The 13,195-nt window shown below is 38.3% G+C and overlaps 1 protein-coding gene across 4 annotated transcripts in view; it reads left to right on the top strand.

The window, feature by feature from the left end:
* Positions 1 to 13,195, top strand: part of LIMCH1 (LIM and calponin homology domains 1) — a 177,966-nt gene that overhangs the window by 71,142 nt on the left and 93,629 nt on the right. For all 4 annotated transcript variants that reach the window (XM_064652943.1, XM_064652946.1, XM_064652945.1 and 1 more), the window contains one exon: positions 7,498 to 7,567. Coding sequence is in view for 2 of the 4 variants with exons in the window: in XM_064652945.1 (XP_064509015.1) it covers positions 7,498 to 7,567 (70 nt within the window). In the remaining 2 variants the exon portion in view is untranslated. The remainder of the gene's footprint in view (positions 1 to 7,497; positions 7,568 to 13,195) is intronic.

Below are 13,195 nucleotides of genomic sequence, written 5' to 3'. Positions count from 1 at the left end.
GATTTAGGTTCATGTGAGGACATTTGAAACAGTTTTATATGAATACAGGGTTCTTAAAGTTTTAGTGCTGTGTTATAATGAAGAGCTATTTATTAGTATGGTTTAGGTGAGAGGTCAAACGTAATGTAAACCCTAATGCTCAGCCTTGTGCATGAGAAGAGGGGCATAGCCACTGAGGGGCATGCTTGAGTACAGGCAGAATGGCCTGTCTTTATATTTACATTTTTTAAAAATGTATTTCAGCAGACTAAACAGTAGAGTTTTTTCAGTGATGCTTGGTAATTGATAGGGCAGGAGACTGTGGAACACTGACCCATTTGAATGGTGTGTTGCTCAAATGCAAGGCAAGGCAATCCTGTGAGAGATTTCAGCTTTCCAAGAATGTATGTTTAAGAAATTGTAGTTATTATATACTTTGGGCAATTATCCATGACCATTGCTATTCAGTGTAAAACTGTGTATGAATGGTAAATGTACAGGTGCATGGGATGCTCTTTATGTCATCACTTCTTGTGATGGTAAGTTCTGTATGAATAGCTTGTGATGTTTTTTATACATAATCTTCCCTTTTGCCTTTCTTGAGCTGTTTTGCAAGGCCTCTGTCTTGTTCATATTTTTAGTCTTTGGCATAGTAAGACCCATGCAAGACCCATGTTCGGCATATTGTTTTCTCAGCGCTGCATATTTGCATAGATCTTTATTCACTTTGTACTTATCAGACTGGATTATAGGACAAACTGTGTTCTGCTCTGCTTGTTAAAAAAGCAGGTTGTTCATCTTATTCTGCATAAATGGTGTCAGGAGCATCATTCACTCAAGAATGTTTTCCCAAAAATATTTTTGTGACCTCCAGATCATCTCTATATTTTGAAACTTCTTTGCCTCTTCTTTTGCAACAAAATATTTTGACTTTTCATTATTCACTGTTTCAATGTGATTTGTTTATATTTAAGATTAGAGTGGATTTTTCTCTTCTTTTCAACTATTTGGCAGCATTTTGAAGCTGCCACGAGAGCATGAGTTTAAAAAGTGTGGACACTGAAGCTGTCTGGGCTAATAATTATCAAATGCTTAAAGGCTGCTTCTTAGAATGTAAGTCTGTAAAACTCAATTTGAACGGCAAAATGTCTCTGTGAAGGTTTACTGTGGATAGAATTTCCTTAACTCTCAAATATGAAATGCCCTTTTACTTGAAGATCAGATCATTAGTCAGCTTTTCTTTTTATGAATATGATCTGTTGGATACGTGAGCAAAGACCTCTGTTGGATACGTCTCCCTCCAGCCTGGATTGATCTGTGAGCACATATCACTTCAACTTTTCTTTTTTCTGTTTCTGAAGTTAATTCTCTGAAAGTGCTTCTCTTCCGTTTCTTCTTAAAAACAAGATCTTTTTGCAGGCTGGGTCTTGGCAGCCATCCTCTGAATATTTTCTTGACTGACGCTTTCTTGCAAGAATTTCATGGGCAGTTTATTGGTGCTTTCCATTAGATCTTTTATCAACTGTTGCCTGAAACGCCTTCTCTTCCTGGCAGAAGTTTTTCAAATTCTTAACTTGTGATAAACAACCCCAGGAAGGTCTACTAAGTTAGTCACACAGTGGCTAGTACTGATTTCAGCTTGTCTGTCCAGCTGTGGAGATACCTTATCTCCTGGAAAGCCAAACCTTGGGACAACATCATATAGAGCAATTGATTCTTCCCTTACCTATCAGAGCTGGTTTTTATCGGGGGAAGGAAGTGACGTAGCTTCTCCCTATGAGTGGCACATTTCCATTGTGCCCTTTGGTTTCTATAAGGTAAGGCAGGTAATGTTTTAGCTTCTATGCAGTGTCTTACTGTGCTTCATGTAACAGCTAGTTACCGGAGAGTCCTTGTAACAAATGTGGATAGAGCATTCCTAAATCTTCGTTTGCGAAGCCTAGCCGTGACTGGAGAGTCCAATCCAGCAGCTGGGACAGGGAAAAGGGAAGAATGAGTGTGTGATTGCACCAGGGTAGATTTGGATTGGATATTAGAAAAAAATATTCTCATCTAAAGGGTTGTCAGGCATTCGAACAGGCTGCCCAGGGAAGTGGAGTCACCATCCCTGGAGGTATTTAAAAGATATGTTCTTAGGGACTTGGTTTGGTGGTGGACTTGGCAGTGCTGGGTTAACAGTTAGATGTGATGATCTTTGAGGTCTTTTCCAACCTGTATGATTCTGTGTTGGACTGAAAGTGGCAGGAGAACTTTGAGAAGTGAAGAACAGAGGATTGTCCTGACTCAGGACGGGTACATACATGATAGGGGTGGTGAGCAGAAGTCCTCACAGAGTGCCTGAAGTCTTTGAGAATAGGTCACATGTTTATGTAGAGACTCAGGTTTTGTGGATGGAGCCTGAAGATGTTTAGTTTTATCCTGGTTTGGGTTATTGTCTTTTGGGTGTTTGGTGGGATTGGGGTTGATTAGTTGGGGTTTTTTTCCTTTATCATATTTTTTGATTCTTTTAATACCTATTTCAGCTGCATTGCTTTTTGTCTTGTCTTTACTCCTTTTATTGTTAAAAAGTTACTTGAGATTTCATTATCGTATCTTCCCTCCGGTCATATCAGAGAAACACTGGTCATATCAGGTAGCAGAAAGACTCAATGGAAGAAGGATTACAGTCTTTATCTTTCTGTTCTTTCATTTTTCCTTCTCGTGCCATTTAACTTCTTGCATAAGTAGCTGTTAATGCTCCAGAATGACTTCTGTGAGAAAAAAGTTGGCTGAAAGCTAGAGTTTTAAAAAGTTTTAGTTTTGTTTTGCCATTTATCTCCAAAATGTCTTCTGGTCCCCAGCTACTAAACTCCAAAGCCCAGGTACTAAAACGGGCAAGCTTGCAGAATGTATCTACATTCTCCTTTTAAAAACAGTATGGAAGGAAATTGTTTTATGTTTTTTTTCAGCCAGTATTCCCTCACCATGTGGTGTCAGACTTTACATTAGCGACATCTTACTGAAGGGGAAGGAAAAAGGAGAAAATAATGGAATATTTAAAATCATCCTATTTTGTTATCTCTTAGGACTGCTTAGTTGAACCTTGTCCCATTCACATCTCTTTTTAGATACAGGAGTATGAAAATAGTACTAATACCTTAAAAACAAAACCAAACCACCCCACTCCCCCCAAAGCTTCCAAACTTTTATCTAACTTCAACAGTTCCACTCTGACTATTTGTACAATAGTTCACCAGCCTTGGCATAGCAGTAATACAGTAATACAAAGGGTTTGTATTGTTCTTTAGAAGATGCACATCCACTTGAGGATTTTCTATGTTTGAAGAACACAGCTGTACAAAAACCTGAACTAAATTTGTGCTTGGGAAAATCTGGACTTGCAGCTAGTGGTTGCTTGGGGGCAAGACTGGTGTCTTGCATTTAGATTAGGAGTGAGCAATGTGTCTGCCCTAGATGCTTTTGTGAGAAAGAATATACTTGAGCTCAGATGATTTTTACTGCACAAGAAAAAGGACTGCTTCCTTGGAAGAAAGAGTATCAGACAGGGTCAGCAGGAGCTGGAAGGTACTCAGAGAAGCAAGTTATCTTTCAAAGTACATCAACTCAGGACCTTTAGGCTTCAACTCTATCTGAAACTGCCCATAGGGACTGTAGTATCTTCCTTAGACTAAGCAGTATTGCTAAACTGGCCAGACAGATCAGATGTCTGAGGCAGAGGATCTTACTATACCGTCAGCTAGGTGTGTTTTTTGAGAAAGTGCCTTCCTGCTGCAAGGATGGGTGATAAAAGTAACTTGTCTAACATGATCTGTGAATAGGGCCTTAAATGTATGTTGTAGCAAGGCTTACATTGATTGCCTGTCCTCTGTGACTCATTATCAAAGTGATATAATTAAGTTTTATAATGTAAGTAAATGTTGGGAAAGTAAGGCACCAAACAATGTGTGTGTGTTTCAGCTGATGTAGAAGCTGATGGGTTCTACATTGCTCCTATGACACTTGTCTTGCCATTGCTTTTTTCCATACCTTTCTCAGGGATTGCTGAAATACAAATAGATTTTTAAAGATTTGATTTAATGCCCTAGAACAATCCATTGAGAAAGATTTCTCATGCTTTTTTAAGTTAACAAATTTGTGATTCCAGAAGTATTTAAAGTTGGTGAGGTTTCTTGTTTGTTTTTTGTGGTAGAGGGAGTAATGTGATGCCATAAAATATTTTCAGAGCTAACCATGCGACTGGACAACAGATGGTGGAATTCTTCGCTGTCCATAGATGCATACAGTGAGGGTATCTAGACTTGCTGTGCAGCTAAATGCAGAAAAATAGGTGGCTCTGGTTATGGTGGTGTTGATGATCACTTAATGTCTGACTCCGCTGCTGCCTGCAGTGCAGCGGGCTGGGCAGCACTGCCATGTACTGGGTGCCTACAGCTATAGCTGAAGTGGGGCCAGTGTTGTGGGGTCGGGGGAAGGTTTACACTGCAAATGTTTTTTCCTCCCTGAACTTGGTTGCTGTTATCATGTCTGAGTGTCTTTACCTTAGAATGAGTCAAAGATTAGGACTGGGGGAGGGACACAGGCTGGAGCTGCAGATGCAATTGGAGTGCCAGAGGAAGGTGTGTATTGCAGATTTTCTCTCATGAAAACTCTTTAAACTAGGACATGGTTAGGGATGGAAGGCCTAGAGCAGCCAAGTCCTTTGGTTAGGACTGGTAGGGCAAGAAAGCATGGGACTGCAGTTGTCAGAGGCTGCCAGGGGAAGGTGTGGGGTAGTGTTTTTTTCTCACTTGCAAAGTCTTTCTGTTGGGCCATGGCCACAGGCCTTGTGCCAGGTCCCCAGTGCAAAATGGGGAAGGGTCTTCTTTCCCCCGTATTTCAACACAAACCTACCGGAGCTGGTAAAACTTTACATATCAAGGTGCATACTCTATGTGAGTCTAAATCAGCACAGGAAATTTAGTTTCCTACAGAGCTATGTAGGAAGAGGTGTAGTTAGGGGCTTTTTTGAAGCAGGGATGGACAGTAACTGTGAGTAAAGGTGACCACTGAGGCACTCTGCATAAACAGTGCAACATTTCAGCTGGGTTGGTAGCAGAGCAAGCTTAAACCACTCAATGTCTTGGCATCTGAATTGTCACTCTAGATGAGGCAATAATTCAGAAGTAGTCTGTCTGCTCTGGAAGAAACCTCCATTTGACATGTTCTGCAGTGAGCAGGTCCTGAGGGGTTTGGTGCCAGACTTTGTTTCCAACAGGGTTTTCCATCTTGCCCCATCCCATTTCCTTCCTCTTCAGACTCCAAACAGTGATCAAAAATGTTGGTTGTTCCCTGCTCCTTTTCTTCCTCTCAATTTATCCTTCTCCTGTATTTCACAGAGAAGTCTGTACAAGCCATTTTGAAGATTTATTCAGAATGGGGTTTGGCATTTGAGGTTTCCATTAAGATCTCTTTATTTTACTTTCTACTATTGTCTGTGACTTTTGATCTGCACCTGCAATATTTGTTATGGTGCCTGATAGATTTGTGTTTCAGTAATAAAGAAATACATTAGATTTAGCTAATATGTTTTTTCCTGAGACAGAATAGGCAGACTGAGGATTGGAATCACGAGAGACTTACAGTATTTGGAAAGAAGTCCTCTGACAAAAAAACCAAAACAAATTGAATTGTACGTGTAGCAGCTAAATGGAAAATAATAGTTTTATAAGATTGCTGCTGTGTGAGGCCAAAAAATAACATAGTGTCTTTTGTGGAAAAAACAAGTAATTTTTTTCGATCCATGAAATAAAATAATGGTTATAGGAGAAGTGCAGTTCTTTTCTTGCCATTCTCTGCATCTAGGGGGGAAAAGTGAATTGTTTGTATATAAAAGTGTATTCATTCATTTGTTCTTAGGACATTAGTGTTAGATTCTACCTTAAGGAGAAGGCAGGAATAGTACAGCAATCTCTATGAGCTTAGGTTACAGGGTTTTTAACTTCAAGATCAAAAAAATCCCCCCAACTCCCAAAAATGTCATTCATGTTGGCTTTGTTGCCACTCCTGATATATGATGGTGTTGGAGATGTGGGGACTTAAGTGTGTGATAACACGAGTACAATTTGGGACAGGTTTACTAACTACAATCATAGAGAATATTGAGAATAGCATCTCCTGCTCTGCTTCCCTGTTGTGCCCAAGTGATCGCAGACACCCCACCTATATATTGTTTCAGGGAGACAGAAAAAGCAAAATATGAAGAAAAACAATAATTTCAATGTTCACAAAGTTAGATGTCCACCCTGGGAGGGATGAACTCCCTCATGAGCTTGCAAACTGCCCCAGCCCTATGGAATCAAACAGCAAATAACATGTCACTATGGAGAGATGGCTCTTGGTGGAGCTTTGAGGAGTGGCACACCCTGTGTTATCCTGGCTCAGAAGTAGGGAGTTGGAAACAATCACAGACTGTTAGCTTTTAATTGAAAGGAATATTCTTTTAGTTAGGATTTAAAGTTCTTAGCAAGATTTCTCAAATATTAAATATTAATGACTTTACTACCACAGTAAGCTGTCAGAAGAGTCTGCTCTTGTGTAGAGACCATGTCAGCACAAAATGAGGTTCCTCTCTTCCATAGTAGCTATTCTCATTTTTAGAGAGTTTTAAATTTAAATAGACATCTTTGTTTCTCTTCAGAGATCTTGAATTTGAAGTCAGTGTCTTGACCTGATGATTTTCTTCCTGATGGATGGAAATGGTTGAATTTTTTCTTTTGATAAAAGGTGTAAGAGTTTTCTCCTAGGTGAAGGGTGGTGAAGACACAGTGTTGCAACAGGATTTTTAATTAAAATTCCTCACTTTTAGAGGCTTGGTCAGTTTTTTGAGTATTCTAGCAATGAACTGTCAGCACATGTGTGTTCGTGGGTGGTGAGGAACTTGGTTTTGGGGGGTTGCTAATCTTTGAACACTAAACAGTGTTCAGCTGTGGTATCACTGGGGTAATGGTGTTTTCATGATGAGGTGGGGGTTTTCTGGACTCCCTTTTTATTTGTCTTCTCACATCTGTGATTTATGAGGACCTCCATTCTACACAATATATGCAAGGATGGCATTTAATGTCAAGTAAAGATTCAGAAAAATAGACAGGCCGCCCATAAAGTGTGCATCCTTTCTCAGTTTCCTACCAGACCTGAATGCCGCCTTGGTTTCTGCTCTCAGGCTCTTCCAGGTGTGATCTGTCTGTAGGCAGTGAAGGCAGGCTGACATGACAAAATTCACCCAGTCTGTCTGGGTCACTGATGTGATCTAGATCAATTTAGAATACAAAATAAATACTCTTGAGATACTGTGCTGTGGATATTTTCCATTCTAGTCTTTCTTCATTTCAGTGATGGAATTTGGGTGCCCATGAGTGTTTTCAGGAGGGGAGAAAGGGGAGACTTTTCCAGCCATACTGAAATCCTTATGTGCTGGGAAAAGTGTTTGATAATTTGAAATTTTGTGACTTGCCACTCACAAATACTCCTTTCTCATAACAGGTTGTTGAATGCAATAAAGCCGGGATTGGTAAAAAAGATCAATAGACTACCGACTCCCATTGCAGGTTTGGTGAGTATATTGAATGGAGGAAAATATTTCAGTGCTGCTTTTTGCACCTTGACTTTATGACTTTGTGATTCAGATAGCAATTATTTTTGTAATTTGAACTCTTCTAACCTAGTAAACTCAGGCAGTCCCTCTGAAATCCGAACACTCTGTGTAGTCACCTTAAGACCTTTCAGTCTTTTTTTTTTCGCAAGTGGGCAGTATTCAAGAGGCAGAGTATATTTTTAGAGGAAGAAAATCTTCTTGGTTATATGTAATTTTCCAGTTGTGGTGCTAGCTTTAGAGAAACTGGAATGCATGCATTAGAAGCCATCGCCACAAAAAGATAGTTTTTCAAAAGGAAGAAAATTGTACTTGTATATTTTGTCTCATTTTCCCTTTCCCCAAAAATACCACAGTCTGCAGATAACATTCATTGCAGGACTATCTAGGGAACTGTTTCGCATTGACCTTAAGAGCAGCGAAAAAGTTGGTCATAATCTGTTATAAACAAAGAAGACCACAGAGGATGTGCTGACAGCTCATGGGCTGTCAGGAGCACTGGGTGCTCAGGAGGTCACCTCAAGTGGTGGCACAGTCTTGTGGTTGCTGTTGGGGCAGAAAGGGGGGGTATTGAGTGGGTGTTGGGTCTAACAGGATTAGCTGCATAGAAATATGGCTGTATTGATTTTATCTTCAATTCTAACTGGGAATAAGAGGGTCCTTCAGCAGGTGGCCGTCCTTGATTTAGACATGGCTCCTTTCTGTTCTTGCACTGCTCACATTGTAACTTAGTTGTGCATGATTCAGAACTTGTTGATAGCTGAAGTTAACATTCCCTTTTATAAACTGCATTAAAAAGTTTCAGTGTATTAGAGACCATGTTACATTTCATTTTAAATTGGTTCTGTGTTATTATATAGCCTTTGAGGCTGACATATTTCTGCACGACTACTGCCTTGCCTCGTTTTAGGATCTAATTTTTGATCCCCACCACCCTTTCTCTAAAGTTTCCTTGTATGCCTTTCTTTTGCCTCTAAAATCCATCTAGTTTTATTCCTTTGCAGTCCTCTTTGAAAGGAATATTTGATATAAACAGCTGCAAAAAGTACCAGTAGTGCAGTTTTCTTTTCCTTGGCTCCCTTTCAGGAAAGACTCAATTTTTGTTATGACTGTTTTAAGAAGATGATATTGAATTACACTGGGTTTTTTCCTTATTCATATGTAAAATCCCAAAGGTAAGGTGGTTGTAGCAGGAGGGACATAGCAAAAAGTCATTATATGTGTGTATTTTCTTGTTCCTTGAGATAAATATCTCTTGCAAGATGTATATCTTCAAAGCATTATGAAAAACAGCACTTTTCCTGCTATTAATGATACAGCAGATCTTTTTTGTATTGTAGGGTGTATTACCTCTGTACTTGTGTCCTCTGATTCCCTTTAGTAACTACTTTTCTAAATATTTTTCCTAATAAATAATTAGGCTATTAAAAAAAGTTCTCTGCTTCTGAGTTCTTGAACATTACCATTGGATGTTTAAATCTACTGTTATGTGAATAAATTGGTCCAAACAAAACAAGCCATCAGAATTTCCCCTAGCTTTCCAAAGTGTCTGGTTCCATACCTGCTAACTTTTGTTGCCATTTTTAGTTACAGTGGTGAGTAAGTGGCTGTTTTAAGGATTGCATGTGAATTTAAATGATCAAGTGTTCTAGTCTGTTATGCTTAGTTATGGTGTATTATTTTAAAGTACAGACATCAGGAGTATATTTGAGCACAGGGTGAATCTTTTTCTGTTCACTTACACATGCCATGTCTGTGTGTCTGAAAAAGAATTAAAATATTGACACTGTAGCCCAGAAGCTGTTATACCTCCTAGTAAGCTGACCATATATGAGAGACATTATTTATTGCCAATTTTTCTTTATTATCTTAGTTTTGGTTGGCTTGACATAGTAAATAGTTACTTCTTGCCAGTTATTTCACCCCAGTGAATGTAATTTCCTCCAGTAGAAGTGGAAATGCTTTGAAAGCTTCAGTACCTTTTCTGCATAGCGTGAGATATGTGCTTTTGAACTCCTAGATACTGTTTCTGCCTAAAAAGTGTAACCTAATTGTTGTAACAGAATTAATTTTTCCCTGGTAGCTGATAGAGTTGGAGCTAAAACTTATGAGTAATTGTGAAGTACTCAAAGTGCCTTTTGTTTCATCTTTAACCTCCAGAGACACAAACAGTCATATATTATGTAGCTCTACAAAATGCCTACTTGAGTCTAATTCTCCAGACGATGGTCTATTTTTCTCCTTTGTTATTGTAAGGAAAAATTAAGAAGTATCCTTTATCGAAGGAAAGTAACAGTGAACTTGAAGCCCATAACAGAGAATGCTGAGGTGTCCATCTGGGATTATGATCGGGTGTAAAAATTTTGCCTAGATTTTATATTTGAGTGACTTCTCATAACACTGCTGTGAAGTAATATGTATAACCGGTCTGGTGTTGACAGATTAAATTCTTCAAACTTTTCCTGGCATTTAAAATTAGATGAATCTGCAGTTACTCTGAAATTCTCACCAGTGACTTCCTCATGTGGTTTAAGAGGGAATGGTTTATTTGCAGGTCTTGTATACCAGAACACCAATCATGTAAGTAAAATTTATTGGTTATAGTGTTGTAGTGTTAAAGTAAGAACTGAAGGATCTGCACACCACCAAACAAAGCACGCAGGCCATATAAATACACAAAGATTATCTTTGTCTAGTTGCTAGTCTGAGTCAGGATGTAGATTGTATGCAGCATTACATATGGAATTACATATGTTCAGCTTGGCAGGCTTGTTTGTAATTTGCTTTGATCTCCGGAAGTGCCGACTGCTTCTGTTATCACAGCAGAAATGATACATTGCTTTAATGAAAGAAAATGTAGGACCCATGGTTTGGTATTCAGACTTACAGTATTAAATTTGATGAAACGTTTTCTCATTCAGAATTCATTAATCCTGAAAGCTAATGCTCCCACCAAAAAGCAAATTCACAAAACATCCGAAGAACATATTAGGCCTAGGTAGGAGTAACAGAATTTGCTGAAAGCCTTGTTGCCAGAAGAAATTTTCTCATGTGAGAAATTGATACTGAGCGTCTTTGTTTTAACACTGTCAGCTTTCCAGCAGCATCCTTTCATGTATTTAATTGTAAAAGGCTGGAAAAGTATTTTGGCTGAGCTATTAATTAAAAGACCATATGAAGCTGCAGAAGGCTTACAAAGATGGATTATTAGAGTGCAATGAATATAATTAAGTGATTTTTACAAAACCAGTGATTTTTTCAGTGGATTGCTGTTGGTTTCTTTCACTTCATATGATGTTCTATGTGAACACAACTAATTTTTAAAGTTTCTACTAATTGCAGTTTTGTACAGCTATGCTTATTAACTCTTCTCCAGAAATAAAAAATTACTGGCATCACTGTAGATAAGCTTTGCTCTACAGTGCTAACCACTGTATGTTGACTATCATTTTCCCTTAAAAAAGATTCTGGTTTTTGCTTCCTGTCCCTGAATAATGTCACTCTGTGAGAAAAGAAAAGGTTTCTGCCTTATCTTTTGTTTGACAGGGTTTAGGGGAGTTTATAGCATTACTTCAGTTCCTTGAACAATCCCCACAGGAGCTCAGACACTTACTTCAGAGGCTGTGTGAGAGATTCTCACATATAATAGTAGGAAGTAGTCAAGACAAAGATGGAGACATGAACTCTAGCTTGGATCTTGGCTCACATTTCAGCACTACTGAATAAAAATCTGTTTACTGTGGCATCCAGTGTTCAGTTTGTGTATGGTCCTCCACTTTGTGACATCTGTATGATTTAGCACTGGAAAAAATAGCTCTGCAAAAGTCACCTGGTTGCACGGTTATTGCACCCAGATGAACAGAACTGTAACGTGCTGTTTAAGAAAGCTTGTTCCTTTGAAAACAAGATTGTTTTTTTTTCTCTGATTATTTTCCTAGGAAGTTTCTCTTGGCAAAGTGTTCTCTGGGAACTTGTTACTAACCTTATTAAGAACAGCTACCTGTCTGCTGGTATTGGTAGATTGCTCTTATGCTGTAATATTGCATAAATTATAGGTTTGAGGTTTTTTATGTCATATGTTATCTCAAAGACATTTCATCATTCTATTAGCTTCCAGGAGTTTGTGCTACTAATTAAGTTCAGCAAATGAGATCTTGTTTCTTCATGCAGATATAAATCTCAAAATAAAATTACAAGACCCAAATAAAGTCTAGTGTATTACACACAGTTAAAAATAATTAGTGAAGATAGAGAAATACAAAGAACTTAATCTGATGTGCATTATTTTTATCACTTTTTCCATTCATACTTCCTTGTTACTAATTTTTTTCTTCAAAAACTATCTTCTTGTTTTTTCTCTTAAATTTATCACTTTCCCTTTAATTCTAGCACTTTCTAGAAAGAGCCTGCTCCTACTGTAATATATAGATTCATAATAGATTAAATTTCTGTTTCGTTGTTTTGTACTACTACTCACTGCTGGACATATTCATTTCCCAGAACAATTGTATTCATAAAAACGTCTTGCTATGTAAGTTGTGGTACTTGTGAAGTAAACGGAAGCCAAATTTCCTAACTATCTAAAAACAATAACTTCTTGGCACTTGCATCCCAAAAGCATTTTTGTGAATGTCGATGGAAAGCAAAGTGTCAGCAGCATAGCAAAATGCTGTGCAAACCATTCTGCTGTGGTTTCTGTGAATCTTCCTTGCTAAATGGTAATTGGTTTTTCTACACCTCTTGTGTTTGCCTTCAGTTCTGAAATCTGAATATTTGACTAAAGCAGTATTTAGGGTCTGGCCAGTGGTTTGGAGCAGCCCTGTGTGCCTTGTCTCACCGCATACTGGAATATATGTTGAATCTTTTCACTAAAGCAGTAGTATCCTTAAAAAAATAAATGGTTTGCATCATTGTCTTTTTATGCTTATGTTGTATGGTTTTTTTTACTTCCCAGGCTTTTTAGACCCTACCTTTAAATTCATTTTTCATTTAGATATTCCTGCCTATTTGTTTTGATGTCATCTAAGCTGGACAGAGCTACCTTATAAAATTCCTCTTTAATGAATTTAGCTGTACGTTATGTACTCATAAACATTTCTATGTTACATGAAGAATACAAAAGTAAACTAACAGGTGTTTCTTAACCACACTGTTTGTAAAGAGTCTGTGTGGAACAGTCTGCAGTGAAGCTGTAGTTAATTCATCGCAGAAGAGGAAAACAGCCATCAGTTCAAATTTGGCAGGAAACACAGAAGAAACAGCATTGGGGGGAAAATGAAATGCAAACCAATAAAACCTAAAACTTTACATGGAAATTCAGCCGTCTTCTTTTTATACCAGATTGAAGGTTTTTATTGCTTCCAATTAGCCATACAAATGCTGTCCAGAAAGCATTGCTCTCTTCCCATTTAGAGACAAACAAGTAAGCCAAATGCAAAACACTATGCTGGCATCTCATTTAGTATTTTATTGATTGAAATGGGTATGCTTACTCTGCTGGTTTGGGTTTGGCTCCAAAACCCTCATACTTTTGATGCTGGGAACTAATCATTGATCTGACAGCAAATGTGCTAGAGACGTATTCCACTA

This window comes from Pseudopipra pipra, chromosome 4, assembly GCF_036250125.1.
Source record: "Pseudopipra pipra isolate bDixPip1 chromosome 4, bDixPip1.hap1, whole genome shotgun sequence".
NCBI classification, from domain to species: domain Eukaryota; kingdom Metazoa; phylum Chordata; class Aves; order Passeriformes; family Pipridae; genus Pseudopipra; species Pseudopipra pipra.
Note: the sequence above shows the minus strand (reverse complement) of the source record. Positions and strands in the feature narration are given on the sequence as shown.